Consider the following 12,451-nt stretch of genomic DNA (forward strand, 5'->3'; position numbering starts at 1 on the left):
TGACTACCTACCATCTTTATAGATTTTAACCAGTCCCAAAGGAGCTTATTAATCCCAGTTTTTATAAAACTGTGTCAGTCCCTGAATCAAATAATGTGCCACATGAAAGCATCTTTTCTCACTGGTTATAATGTAGAAGCGGTAGAATATTACAGCTTCCGACTCAGGAACTGGGAACGAAGGGACAGACATAGTAATGATGGGGACTCTAGATCTGCTTCAAGGAACTGACAACTGTCCCTGTTCCAATGAGAACAGAACTGTCCACGACGCCTGAACACCGAAGTAACAAGTAACCTGCACATACAACAGGATATAGCTGCACAAAATCAGGGAATAACAATCCATAAATGTCCAATTCAGGATAACTGCGAATTGATGAAGTATGCAAGGAAAGAAATTACTGGAACTATGAGTTATTCCCCTCCGGACATCCCTCTCATCCCAACCAGGAGATGTTCAAGATGGCGCGTTAGAACTCAAAACGCATTTTCTATAGAAATCAGCTTAAAAATTGTGATTTGGTAAAAATTAAAATGCTCTAACATCACAGTTTGGACACACAATGGTTAATCCTGGTTTACTGGTCACCTCTGATTGATACTCTAAGAATATATTTATCGCCCTATAGCTTACGAGTGAAGATCTGAAATCACCCGTTTACGATGTTGGGTTTCTTAAGCAAACAATATCAAAATAAAGAGCAAAAGAAAAGGGAGACCTTAGCAAAATGATAGAATGTCTCTTTTTATTTGTGAACAATTGAGCTTGACCCATTTTTCTGCAAACAAACTATTGCCTTTGCTGTCTGTCCACATAAGCAACGCTATTTGTAACCGGATGCTGACGTCAGTGCTGGACTATCAGGAACACAAAGGCTCCCAGCTCAACTCCTCTCTGGGTGCAGGCGATCCTGCCTCCTTTCGCTTTTGCCCTCTGATCCTGTCCCCTAGAGCTTCGCCTTGCCCACCAGAGCGAGGGTCCATCCACCCTGAGTCTGCCTTCCTTCTCACCTGAGTTCATGGGGACACCCGGAGTGGCCCAAGTCCTAGCAGAGATCCGTGGGGCTGGCAGGGAAAGCGCACACTTGCCTCTGCTCCCCTGCACGTCCTCCTCAAGTTAAAGCCCAATAACTGTACCGGGGTCTCCTACTTAGAGCCTAGATACATTAATACAGATTAGTGTCGACACTAGATCTGCAAAAATCACCAAAACAGATTGTTTCCTTCTCTGAATGAATGTTTCCGTACTTAGTGCTTCCACACCAAGACAGGGCATAACACCCAAAAACAGTACGAGCCACCCTGGAAAGTGGACCATCTCTGCAAGCCCAGGGCTGAGCAAAGCAATGGGCATCCACCCATCCCCGACCCACCTGAGACAGGCCAGCAGCACAGCCTCCAGAACTGGGAGGGCTGGGCCTTTCTCAGGCTACCTTCTCCACCCACGAGTCAACCAAACACCAGAATGACTGAGGAATTGGGGTCCAGGTAGACAGCGTGGAGTCAGAAGGGACAGTGGTCGGAGCTGAGAGCCGAGAGGAGAGATGAAAAGGACAGAAATAAGCGGACAGAGGACAATGCAAAACTCCGACGGTTGTCCCCAAGGGTAGCACAGAGGAGGGCTTAAAGCAGATAAAGACCCAGGCGGACTTCACGGGGGGCGGAGCATGGCAGGGACAGAACTGGATCCAGCTTGACCGAGACGCCTGCTGGGGATCCCACACCCCAAAAGTGACTCGCTACTGTGAACACCTGTCGGAGAGAGGGTTCTTGGAGCAGGATTCCCTCACCCTCTTCCTTCTCAGGGCAGCCCTCTGCTCCGACACCCTGAAGGTAGCAGAACGAGGTATGTTCCAGGGATCACAAGGAAGGAGGGCAGAATGGGCCGGATCGTCCAGCGCTCCTGGGGTCGGAGAGCATGCTCAGCCATGGCACGTGATCCCAGAGAGAGGTCTCTGACCCCTTCTCCTGAGACACCTGGACACTCAGCTACCCCTCCAACCACCGATCAGGAATTCGTCAACGAACAGGGATGCCCGAGCTCAGCTCTCATAATGGCACTGGTGTTTGCGTTCCTCGGGGGTGGGGTCTCTATCCAGAGGCTAAAGACAGTGGAGAGTTGCACATTTTCCTTTACTTCCAGCTGGAGAAACAGCACACAGGGCATGAGCCGGCATGCCCTGCTGCCCCGAGAGGCGTGGTGGGAGCCCACTGACCTGAGCTTTGGAGATGGCCGCGAGCAGCCGGGGCATGATGGTCATCAGCATGGTGCAGAGCCCGAAGATAAAGTTCAAGGACACGTAGGAGAGGAAAGCCACGTCCGAACTCGAGAAGATTCTGGACATCAGATACATCCACGGGAGAGTTGCGTAGCTACAGAACGAAGGGAAGAATCATGTTTGTCTTCCTGTAACGTGAACTGGTATAAGGACGGAAGTGTAGATGAGTTTTGTTGGCCGGGTCATTTTCCCTCCCTTAGTGAACGGAAACCCACTTTGCAACAAATCTTACGGTGTTTCCTGAACACAGAGCACATTCGGCGGGGGGGGGGGGGGGGCTCCAGGGAGCACTGAGGATAAGGGGCAGGGGAGGGTCAACAGCTAGGCCACGTGGGCACCTGCCCCGGGAGCTCCCTGAGCTGGAAGAAGCCCAAGGACGTCCCCACCACCCCTCCCTCGAGGGGCAAGCCTAGCTCTTGATTCTTCACTCCGCTTCTCGTCAGTAAAGCACAAACAGTTCCGACGTGTGGAAGTGAGAATCAAAAGCTGTCAAGAATGGAAAGTAGCAGAGCCCTGCCTAAAAAGAAGGCAGAAAGGGGCGCCCGCGGGGTTCAGTCATTAAGCCTCCAGCTCTTGATTTGGGCTGAGATCACGACCTCAGGGTCGTGGGATCAAGGCCCGTGTCAGGCTCTGCACTCAGCATGGAGTCTGCTTGAGATTCTCTCTCCTTCTGCCCTTCCTCCCTGCTTTCTCTCTCTCTCAAATAAAAAAAAAAAAAAAAAATAAAAAAAAAAAAAGAAAAGAAAAGAAAAAAGAAGGCATGAAGGTAACACTGGAGAGCTTCGTTCTCAGCGTCCACTCTGTGTTGGGCCCTGTCCTATGGGCCTCCACAACACGCCCTCACCCTCCTCCCTCTCCAACAGCCTGGGAAGCAGGTGCTGGGAACCCATTTATGGATGGGGAAGGGGTTCACGAGGTTGAGAGACCCCAATGGGGGCTCTGCAGCTGACAGCAGCTGAGGCTGACCACGGGATTCATTTCTGCGTGGTTGCAAAGCTGGGGAGCAAGGGGACGGACCTTAGAAGCAGCCCCCACACATTTCTGATGGCATCAGGTTCTAAGAAAAACACCCACCATGCTCCCCAAATGCACACATCTTTCTTCCTCCATATCCTGGAGCTGGGCTGCATCCATGGCCCACCTCCTGAGGCGTCTCTCACAGAAGTGTGCGCCCCATTCAAGGACACGGGTCCTGGAGTCACAGTTCCAAACATCAGTGGAGAAGTCACTCACTGTAAACTGCAGCCTTCCTCCCACGTCCCCACAAGCTCTCCGCATACTCGAGGCAGACCTGTCACCGCTTTCCTAGCGTGACTTAGTGGCTGCACCTGAAATCCTGCAGCGCCTCCTGAATGCAACGTATGGGACTCCAAATGGTGGGAGACAGGCCTGCCCCTCGAGGTGGGCCATTATTCTCCTGTAGTTCCTTTTTCTATATGAATCCGTGGCATCAGAATGAGTCCCTGGGTCAAAGGCTTCATCCTCATATTTCAGAAAATACAATACATATACCATCATACAAAAAACCGTACGCTGTTTTGGGAACTCCTCTCAACAAAAATCTGCCTCGTAACTTGGGCACAATGGAAATTATTTTAGAATGTACAAGGTGGAGGTGAGAGCTTGTAAGCAATTATTCTTAAATAGTCACTGTACCAAATAACCAAATTATCGTTAAATAATAAAATTAGTTACCCAAGAGGTAGGTCATGACTCCTTGGTGTTTTGAAGTGTCAACCCCTGCGTCTGAAGAAAAGCCCTGTGGAGAGGAATCAAACTCCACACACCTTTACTGCCCCTTCTGGGACAGAAGTCAAGTGCGATCCTCCCTCACGTACCTGCCTGGGCAAGCGATTGAAACAACAGCATTCAAAGTGTTGTTTACAATGTGATGTAAGCATTATCAGCAATCTGTGAGTCAAATCTTGGGGCAGCTGTAACTATGAAATCCCCTCTCAGAGTGAACCAAACATCTCTTAAAACTACTGATGCAAACTCTATCTTCTGGAAGAGTCCGTGACAGGTTGCTTTTCTTTTCTATATCGCCACTCTGTGGCAGCTGAAGATAAACATCATGGTCTTCTTACACCTCCAGTACAAAAGGCCAGGTCTCTCTTGGTGTCCGGCCAAGTCTCTCGGTTAAACCCTGCCATGGGGGGCTCGGGGCATTTGGGTAGGGACACCTGACAAGGTGTCTAACGTGGTAAGACTGGCACAAAGCACGGCGGGATGCTCAGCACGTCAGTCAGGAGGGCAGTCAAGGAACGCGGCAGCTCCTTGTCCCATTCGGAAGCCCCATCCACCACCCCCCACCCCTCGTCGGAACGAGAGGGACCCACCAACGAATACTTTTCCATTGGATCCTGCCCCATTGCACGCTGTTTGCGGTCGGTGCTTTGTTACTCAGTACGAAGAGTTTCCACCCCAGGTTCTCTCCCCGAGACGTTGGACAAGTGGGTCAGAGCGTTATTTATTTAAACAAAGGAGAAATCAGCAACAACGCCACAGACTGACCACCCCTGCCACCAGCGACGCGCTTGCCGAATTACTGAACAGTCTTCGGGTGTGGTCTTCCATCAGCTGTGCGGCCATCTTCTTTTTATTTTTTTCCTATATGTTCCTTAGTCACCTTTCAAATTCATGGTTCAAATCAACATATTGGCAGCCCAAGATCCCTATCTTTTTTTTTTTTTTTTTCAGAAAAAAATTAAATCGGAGGCACCTGGCTGGCTCAGTAGGTTAAGCATCTGCCTTCAGCTCAGGCCACGGTCCCAGGGTCCTGGGATCAAGTCCCGCATCGGGCTCCCTGCTCAGCGGGAAGCCTGCTTCTCCCTCTGCCTGCCCCTCCCCCCACCTGTGCTCTCACTCACTCTCTCTCAAATAAATAAAATCGTAAAAAAGAAAAGAAAAAACTTAAATGGGCTCCTAGAGCATAATTTGTTTTTTAGTGAAATCTACAGTGGCTTCTAACAATCTCTATTTCCGTGAAAATACAATGTAGTATTTTGATGACTTTAGCACTTACTGGCTAGTGGCATACTGTTCACAATCCTTCCAGAATTTGTGGGGTTTTCCTCCCTTTGAAAGATGGCCCCTCCCCTAGTGAGTGAATTTTCTCGGACCTGGATCAGGACTCTGCATGTCTCATGTTCACAAGACTTAAGCACCAAATAACCACCAAATACATTCCTATGGTTGCAACGTTTTATAGAAGCTAGATTCTCTTTTCCTTCTGACATTCCTTTCCTCTTTTTGATGCTGAGTCTCCTCACTCTCCACTAAAATATCAAGTTTTCCTGGTTAGAGAGAGCAGGAATATTAAGGAAAAAAAAAAAAAAAGACAACTGTCACCGGGCATTTTTTTTCTGTTGTCTCTTTGAGACTCTATGCCCTTGTCTGATCCCTAATTTCTTTGGATTCTGAATCCCTTGTAACTGCAAGCCACTTTTCATGCCTGAGACATCCTCAGGTTGCAGGGCACTCTGGGGGCCCAGCCTTCCTGAGACTGTCCTCTGGGTCTCCTCGCCTCCCTCCTTGGGGACGGAGGGGTGAGCTGATGGGCACAGGGAGACAGCAATGTCCATGCAGCATCGGGTGCGAGCCAGGGCCCCCACGAGAGAAGAACCACCGTGTAAATGAGAACAAACCCGTGGCCCCTGGGATGTGGCTCTGTGACTCCAGCCGGCCACCCTGGGGCCCTTCTTCACCGGGGTCCACCTGCCCTCCGACACCATCTGCTGTGTTCAGACCCCTCGGTCCGTCCGACCATAGGAATTCTTCCCCAGAGCTGCATCGCCCCTGCTGGCCCAGGTTGTCAGTCAAGGGATTCTATGAATCTCCCGGAATTCTTCAGAAAATGCCGTTGCCACGCATGTGGCTTCACCCAGACTCCCAACGGGGCTCACAAGCCAAACAAGCTTCCAGACTCCTCCTCAAAACACGTTTCTTAGGCATTTTTATCCACACTCAATTTTGTCTACGTGTTACCTTACGTTACACTCAATGACCTCTGCTTTCGTAAACTTCACAAATAACGTAGAGCGAGGTCTGTTTAATCACAGAAGCCACAACACCGTCCACTCAACTGGATCCATACACTGAAACCAGACCATTTCCTGAGAAGCAGGAATCCATGTACACAGCCCTTTATATCCGGGAACTTAAATTCCAACTGAGCATGATAGACAGGCACAACCACAAGGCTTTTCATAGCCTAAGACGTAATATCCTCTGAATACCAGAATGTTCACATAGTAACGATGTGGCCAAGAGTAATTAAATGGGACCTTTCACCACTCACTGTCTGTTAGGTTTGTATGAACCATCTAACTGAACTAAAGCTCCACACAGAACACAGTGAGGTTTGGAGGAAGTCGTGATACTTCCCAAGGCCACAGAATCCGGGAGTGGCCACATCCCTCTTCCCACAAAGATCTGTCTGTCCTGTCTGTCTCTCCCCCTGCCCCAGTCTATCCATCCATACAGTCATCTAATAAGAATACATGCTTGTTTGTGTTAAATGTTCTGGGTCACTGACATCACCGTGAGCTGTGCAAAAATCACTGTACTTGTCATCTGTGGCTTTGGTAAAGCAGAATGCGGGGTTTTCAAAAAATTATCCGCCTCTTATAATAAATATGTTCCTTATCTTCCCTCCTCGTAGCAAGTCTCTCTCCAACGCTCAGCCTGGATAGAGACATACGGCCACCGTGTAAGAAGACCTAGCTCTATATTTTTGATACCGACTGCATACAATTTGGGGACCACTGGCAATGATCCTGCTCAGAACGTCTGAAAATGAGAAGTATGTACAGTGACTTCTCTGCCTTTGCTGTATTTCCCCCGGGAAAAGTGACAACAGCAACGACACGGCACCTTGCCAGACCACCACTGTCGCAGGAGAGGGAAAATGCGCCAGACGCGGGGCTGCAAGACAGACTCTCCTCTGAAAGGCAATTTTGGAGCTAACTGGATTACGGGTTTGAGCTCCAGATTAATGTCGGCGTGAGGACAGCTGAGAGCCCACGTGGCCCCACCCGCGTCAGCAGACAGCTGGGGGGCCTCGCGTGCCAGCCCGCACCACCTCCGTCCCTGCCCCGCCACCCACCCTCCTCCTCCCCCTCTGCGGGGCGCTCGTCCACCTGCTCCAGCTGGTCCGCGGCGCGGCCCTCGCAGAAGCAACATAATTGCTCGCAGAGAGAGAAAATCATGAAGCCGGCAGCAGGTTCAAAGCCATCCCGGGGGGTGTTTCTCTTCCAGAAAACAAACCGTAATTCTGCAGTCGTGTTTCTCATCACATACCCGAAAAGTGCCAGCAGGAGAGCCGTGGCTGCCAAGTTCTCGCGGAAAGTAAATGCTGTTAACTGGAAGGCGACGATGATGGTGACACACAGGCTCACGGAAACCAAGTAGAAGACCTGGGGAGACAAGGAACAGGGGATGGCGCCCCACCTCCGCTTCTGCTAGTTTGCAGACGACACACGGGCAGCAGTGGGGGGGCCCCAGGGAGGCCCAGCTCTGGCAGGACTGTGTCCCCCCACCCCCCGCGACGCATCAGCTGAAGCCCCCAGACCTCAGAACATGACTGGGGCTGAAGACGCGCCCCTGAAGGGGTCACAGAGGTAGACGAGGTCCCCAGAGCAGCCCTGATCCCACAGGACCAGCGTCCTCATCGGGACACAGACACACGTGAGGACACGGGGAGGACACGCCATCCACACACCCAGGACAGAGGCCTCGGGAGGAAGTGGCCCCGCCACGCCTGCGTCTGGGACGTCCAGCCCCAGGCACTGGGAGGGACACTCCATCTGCAGAGCGTCGTAAGGCTTGTGCCAGGAAACCACTAGGGCCAACATTCCCCACCTGCGGACCTTCCAGGGGACGTGGCCTCTGCCCACTCCTGGGCTCAAGGACAGGCTCATCCTGGGGCCTCTCACGGAGCCCTTCCTCACACCATGCACAGGGCTGCCTCGTTGGGGGGTCCTTCCCTGACCTCCTGGTTTAAGTCCTGCTTCCTCTCGTGAGAATACAAGCTCCAGAGGGCAGAGAACATCTCTGCCTTGCTCACGGCTTTATTCCTCGCACCCTGGACACACCTTGCCCCCATGCCGATCCCCAAAAATATCCGTTAAATGAGCGATCATCCAGAAATGATTGGATGAAGACGGAAACACAGGCAACCGGGAAGGAAATAATCCTCCCTGCCCTTAAACCCCCAGACAGGCATGGCAGGGACAAAGGGGTCCATAAAGTCTGGACTGCATTAGAGAGGGAGACTGCCTGGGGTCTGGGAGATTCTGGGTCTCCCCCGCCGCCGGGGTCCTGAAACCCATCCCCACTTTTCAGGCTCTTACTGTCTCGTTCCCTTGCCAGGGATAGCTGGGGTCACTGCATGCCATCACACGGAAGGCGTGGTGGTGCAGGACTCTGGCTTTATCGATGAGGACACACTATCACTTTTCCACAACGAGGACAACCCCAAGCAGCCAAAGAAGTAGCCGTTGGCCTTGAATCCAGTTAAATGCCTGCAAGTCCAGGGAACAGAGTGCACTGCTGTTGTCCTCCAAGGGCAGAACACAGTGACCTGCAGGGCGTCCCCTGGAGACTGGCAGCTCTGCAGAACTGGCCGGGCTACGGTCACCCTAGAGGCCGCCTATGCGTGTGGCCGGCAGGTCAGCTCAAAGGGCCTTTATCCTCCCCGCCTCGCACCCCCTTGAGCAGAGCATATTTAGTGTGATTATCGTGTCACCTTCCTGATGAGAAACTCTGCATGTCTGGGCGGGTCCCTAAGCTCCCAGACAGAGCTCCAGGGCGTGGCTGGTCCGTCCTGCGTCTCATGAAGCCATCCTAAATGATGGATGGAGACTTAGCCTGACTGGCTCTTACCAGCAGAATGATCCCTTCTGTGGACAGTGTGAGACGGCCCCTTCCTACACTCACACACACGCATGCACATGCACACACATGCACGCACGCACACACACACAGATCAGCGGTGTGCAGGCACATGGGACGTCGTCCCCAAATCCTACCATGTCATACAGGAAGTTGGTGAGCCAGTACGTTCTGTAGCCCAGGCCACAGATGTGCTGCAGCCTCTTGGCTCCGCTCACCCTATCCCTCACCACGGAGCTGCCGATCGACGCAGACAGGATGGAGAACCCCAGCATGATGCAGAGCGCGACGCCACACTGACGGATGCTCTCCAGGCTGTAGGCAAAACAGAACAGCACGTCAGGTGTCACACAAAGGACACAGGTCTTCTTTCCCGTGGTAACAACCAGCGACGAGGAGACAAGCCGAGAAGACCACTCATCAGGAACTGAGGATGGGCAGGGCACCCTGGCAAAGCGCGTGGAGTCTGTCACTAAATCCCCTCAACGACTTTTCGGGCGTGGATTTTCGCTCCCAGCCTCTGGAAGACGTAAACGAGGGAGCAGAGTTCAGGGACGTTTCAGAGTCTGCCCATCTCAAGGTCTACTCCCCCAAGCACCCAGCTGCCTCTGTCAATGGAGTGTGTGACTCTTGATCTCGGGGTTGTGAGCTCGAGCCCCACGTGGAGTATAGAGATTACTTAAAAAAAAAAAAATCTCTAGGGGCACCTGGGTGGCTCAGTTGGTTAAGTGTCTCCCTTCGGCTCAGTTCAGGATCTTGGGGTCCTGGGACTGAGCCCTACGTCAGGCTCCAAGCTCAGTGTGGTCTGCTTGAGATTATCTCTCCCGCTGCACCTCCCCACCCCCCACTCCTGCTTTCTCTCTCTCTCTCTCTCTCTGAAATACATAAAATATTTTTTTTTAAATATCGTACCCCGAAAAAGCATCTGGAAGATATGGGGTCACTGCACTTCAAGGAGATCATGCCCTTGGAACAATTTTGACTTAGAAAGACAGTGGAGTGTATGATATGCTCATCCGTTTTAAACTTGGTCAACATGCGTTCTCCAATAATCATGGTCTTCACACTTGGCAAAGAAACGCCCAAGCCAGCATCACTCGGGGCAAAGGCAGGAGGGAATCCCAACCCCCGCTAAGCAACCCAAAGACTCTGTCCCGTTGTCAGGGCCGGCCTCACCCACCCTTACACTCACATCTTGTCCTCGTTCAGCAAGACCCCTCCGTACGGGTGGCTGTACAGCGTTATTCCTGCAGAAGACAAATCGGAGAGGTGAGCCCGCGAGCCCTTTGCCCACACGGCAGCTCCTGGTTGCTCTGCCCAGGCCCGCAGGCACCGAGACAGGCGCACGCCAACATTCTTCTCGGCCCGTTTGTGCCGAGATTTTGCAGGTGCTGCATCAGGAAGAACCAGCATGTCTTGAACGTGCCTCGTGTGACAGGCGCTGGGCTGACGTTTTATGATCTGATCCTCAGAAGCATCCCTGGGGCATAAGTCTTACATTAGCCATATTTTGCGGGGGGAGACAGACTCAGCAAGACGACATAGCGATATGCCAGGAGATCACTGGATGGAACTCGGGGCAAAACTCAAAAATCACCCCCCTCGACGAAGCCAAGTTGAGACAGAAGAGTGAACCATCTGCATGGTCCAGCTTTGCGCATGGAGCTGCTTGTCTGGATTTGCTTTGCTTGCCTCTCGGGGGCTTGTGCATTGGCATACGACATCAGCCAATACGGAGAAATCACCACCAACTTATCGATTATAACGGTTTTATCATACAGGCGGCTCAGGACCTCACACGGCGCGCCATCCCCACCCCAGCCAATGCTGGTCCACACTGCACCGCGAACTCCATCACCTCAGGCAAACCCGACGGCTTGTTTCCGATCATTGTCCAACATCAGACCGGTCCGTTCTCCCTTCTCTGATTGGCTGTTGCGGAGCTAAGCGTGTGGCCACGAGGGGGGTGCATCCTAGCCCCATCCCACAGGCCACTCTCGCGTTCTCCTTCACCTTATGGTTCACTTAATGCAGCCTGCCGTCTGTGCTTTGCGTCCTCTTACAGGGGCGTATTAAATCGTTACAGAAACGCCGCGGGGTGCAAGTCAACATAAATGCACGAAGAGGCATGGACCTGGAACAGAGTAGAGTGCTGCAAATCCGCTACAGCTCTGCCCCCGAGGGCCTTGTTTTCCAGCCATGAACAACCTGCTCCTCTCTCCCGCTCGGCCAGTCTCTCCCCCCTTCCATTGTGGGCTCCGCCACACGCTGAAGCAAGTTCTCTCCTAGCAGAAGGAACAGTGGAAGCTTTGAGTTCAGCAAGCCCACTATCCACTTTTCCAGAACAATTTCTTTGACTTCAAATTAATACTGTCCAGGTGTTGTGCTGCGGGCTCCCGCCGTGCGTGCGGAAAGCCGGCCATGTGCTCTCCTAGACCCTGGACGTGGTTTACACGTTTGCCCAGAACTGAGTCGCACGGTCTTGACACCCTGCCTGTCTGAGCCGGTAATACCCACCTGCTTTTCTCCCATCTGTCTCTCTTCCCCTGAGCTTCACCTTCACCCCCTCCCTCCAGCATGCACCAGCTCCCATTCTCCCTCGCTCAGGTACTGACTGTAGGCAGCCCTGCACGTGACCTGCGGCCGCCTGCTCTGTCTCGAGGCCGTGCAGAAGCTCACAGACTTTCGACAGTGCTTACAAAACCGCGGGACCCTGCCCGAACGCAGCACGTGTCCCCTGCTGGGTGCTGGAAACGGTGAAGTATACGTTCCGTGCTGTGGGCTGCTCCTGGCTGAACAGGGCAATGAGAGCTTTCTAGAGGAGGAAACATCCCGAGACATGCGGGGAGCTGATGAGGGCCTGGGAATTGGATTATTTTAGGAATGTAGACAAATCTTGGAATTGTTTAACCTGCAGACACACACACACACACACACACACACACACACACACACACACACACTTACCCTGGGGTAAGAGACAACATGCAAATGTCGAGAGCTGAAGGTAGGTGGTGCGGCACAGGACAGACTCAGTCTGCAGTGTTTGGGAGGGTAAAGTTGGTCCAAGGAGCCAAGTTCAAAAAAACAATCACCCGACTAGAGGGTTGGAGTGTCAGGCCCGCTGAGCTCTGGGGCTTCATGGAGAGAGGACATGGAGTCTGAGTCTCCCCCAGACCAGGTGGCTGACAGTCCCACTAACTGTAAGCACAGGGCTTTCCCGGTCCTGTGAGCCGTGCTGGCACGAGGTCACGGAACCCCTCAAAGCTACACCCA

At 52.5% G+C, this 12,451-nt stretch overlaps 1 protein-coding gene across 1 annotated transcript in view; it reads right to left on the reverse strand.

Moving 5' to 3' along the window:
* The window catches only part of ABCA13 (ATP binding cassette subfamily A member 13), a 369,210-nt gene that overhangs the window by 88,328 nt on the left and 268,431 nt on the right, over window positions 1-12,451 (reverse strand). Inside the window, exons 49-52 of the mRNA XM_025853136.2 lie at window positions 10,368-10,422; window positions 9,313-9,490; window positions 7,583-7,698; window positions 2,219-2,375 (exon numbers count right to left, since the gene is read on the reverse strand). Coding sequence (XP_025708921.1) covers window positions 2,219-2,375; window positions 7,583-7,698; window positions 9,313-9,490; window positions 10,368-10,422 — 506 coding nt within the window. The remainder of the gene's footprint in view (window positions 1-2,218; window positions 2,376-7,582; window positions 7,699-9,312; window positions 9,491-10,367; window positions 10,423-12,451) is intronic.

This window comes from Callorhinus ursinus, unplaced genomic scaffold, assembly GCF_003265705.2.
Source record: "Callorhinus ursinus isolate GAN/ISIS: 27379988/994484 unplaced genomic scaffold, GSC_fseal_2.0 scaffold60, whole genome shotgun sequence".
NCBI classification, from domain to species: Eukaryota; Metazoa; Chordata; class Mammalia; order Carnivora; family Otariidae; genus Callorhinus; species Callorhinus ursinus.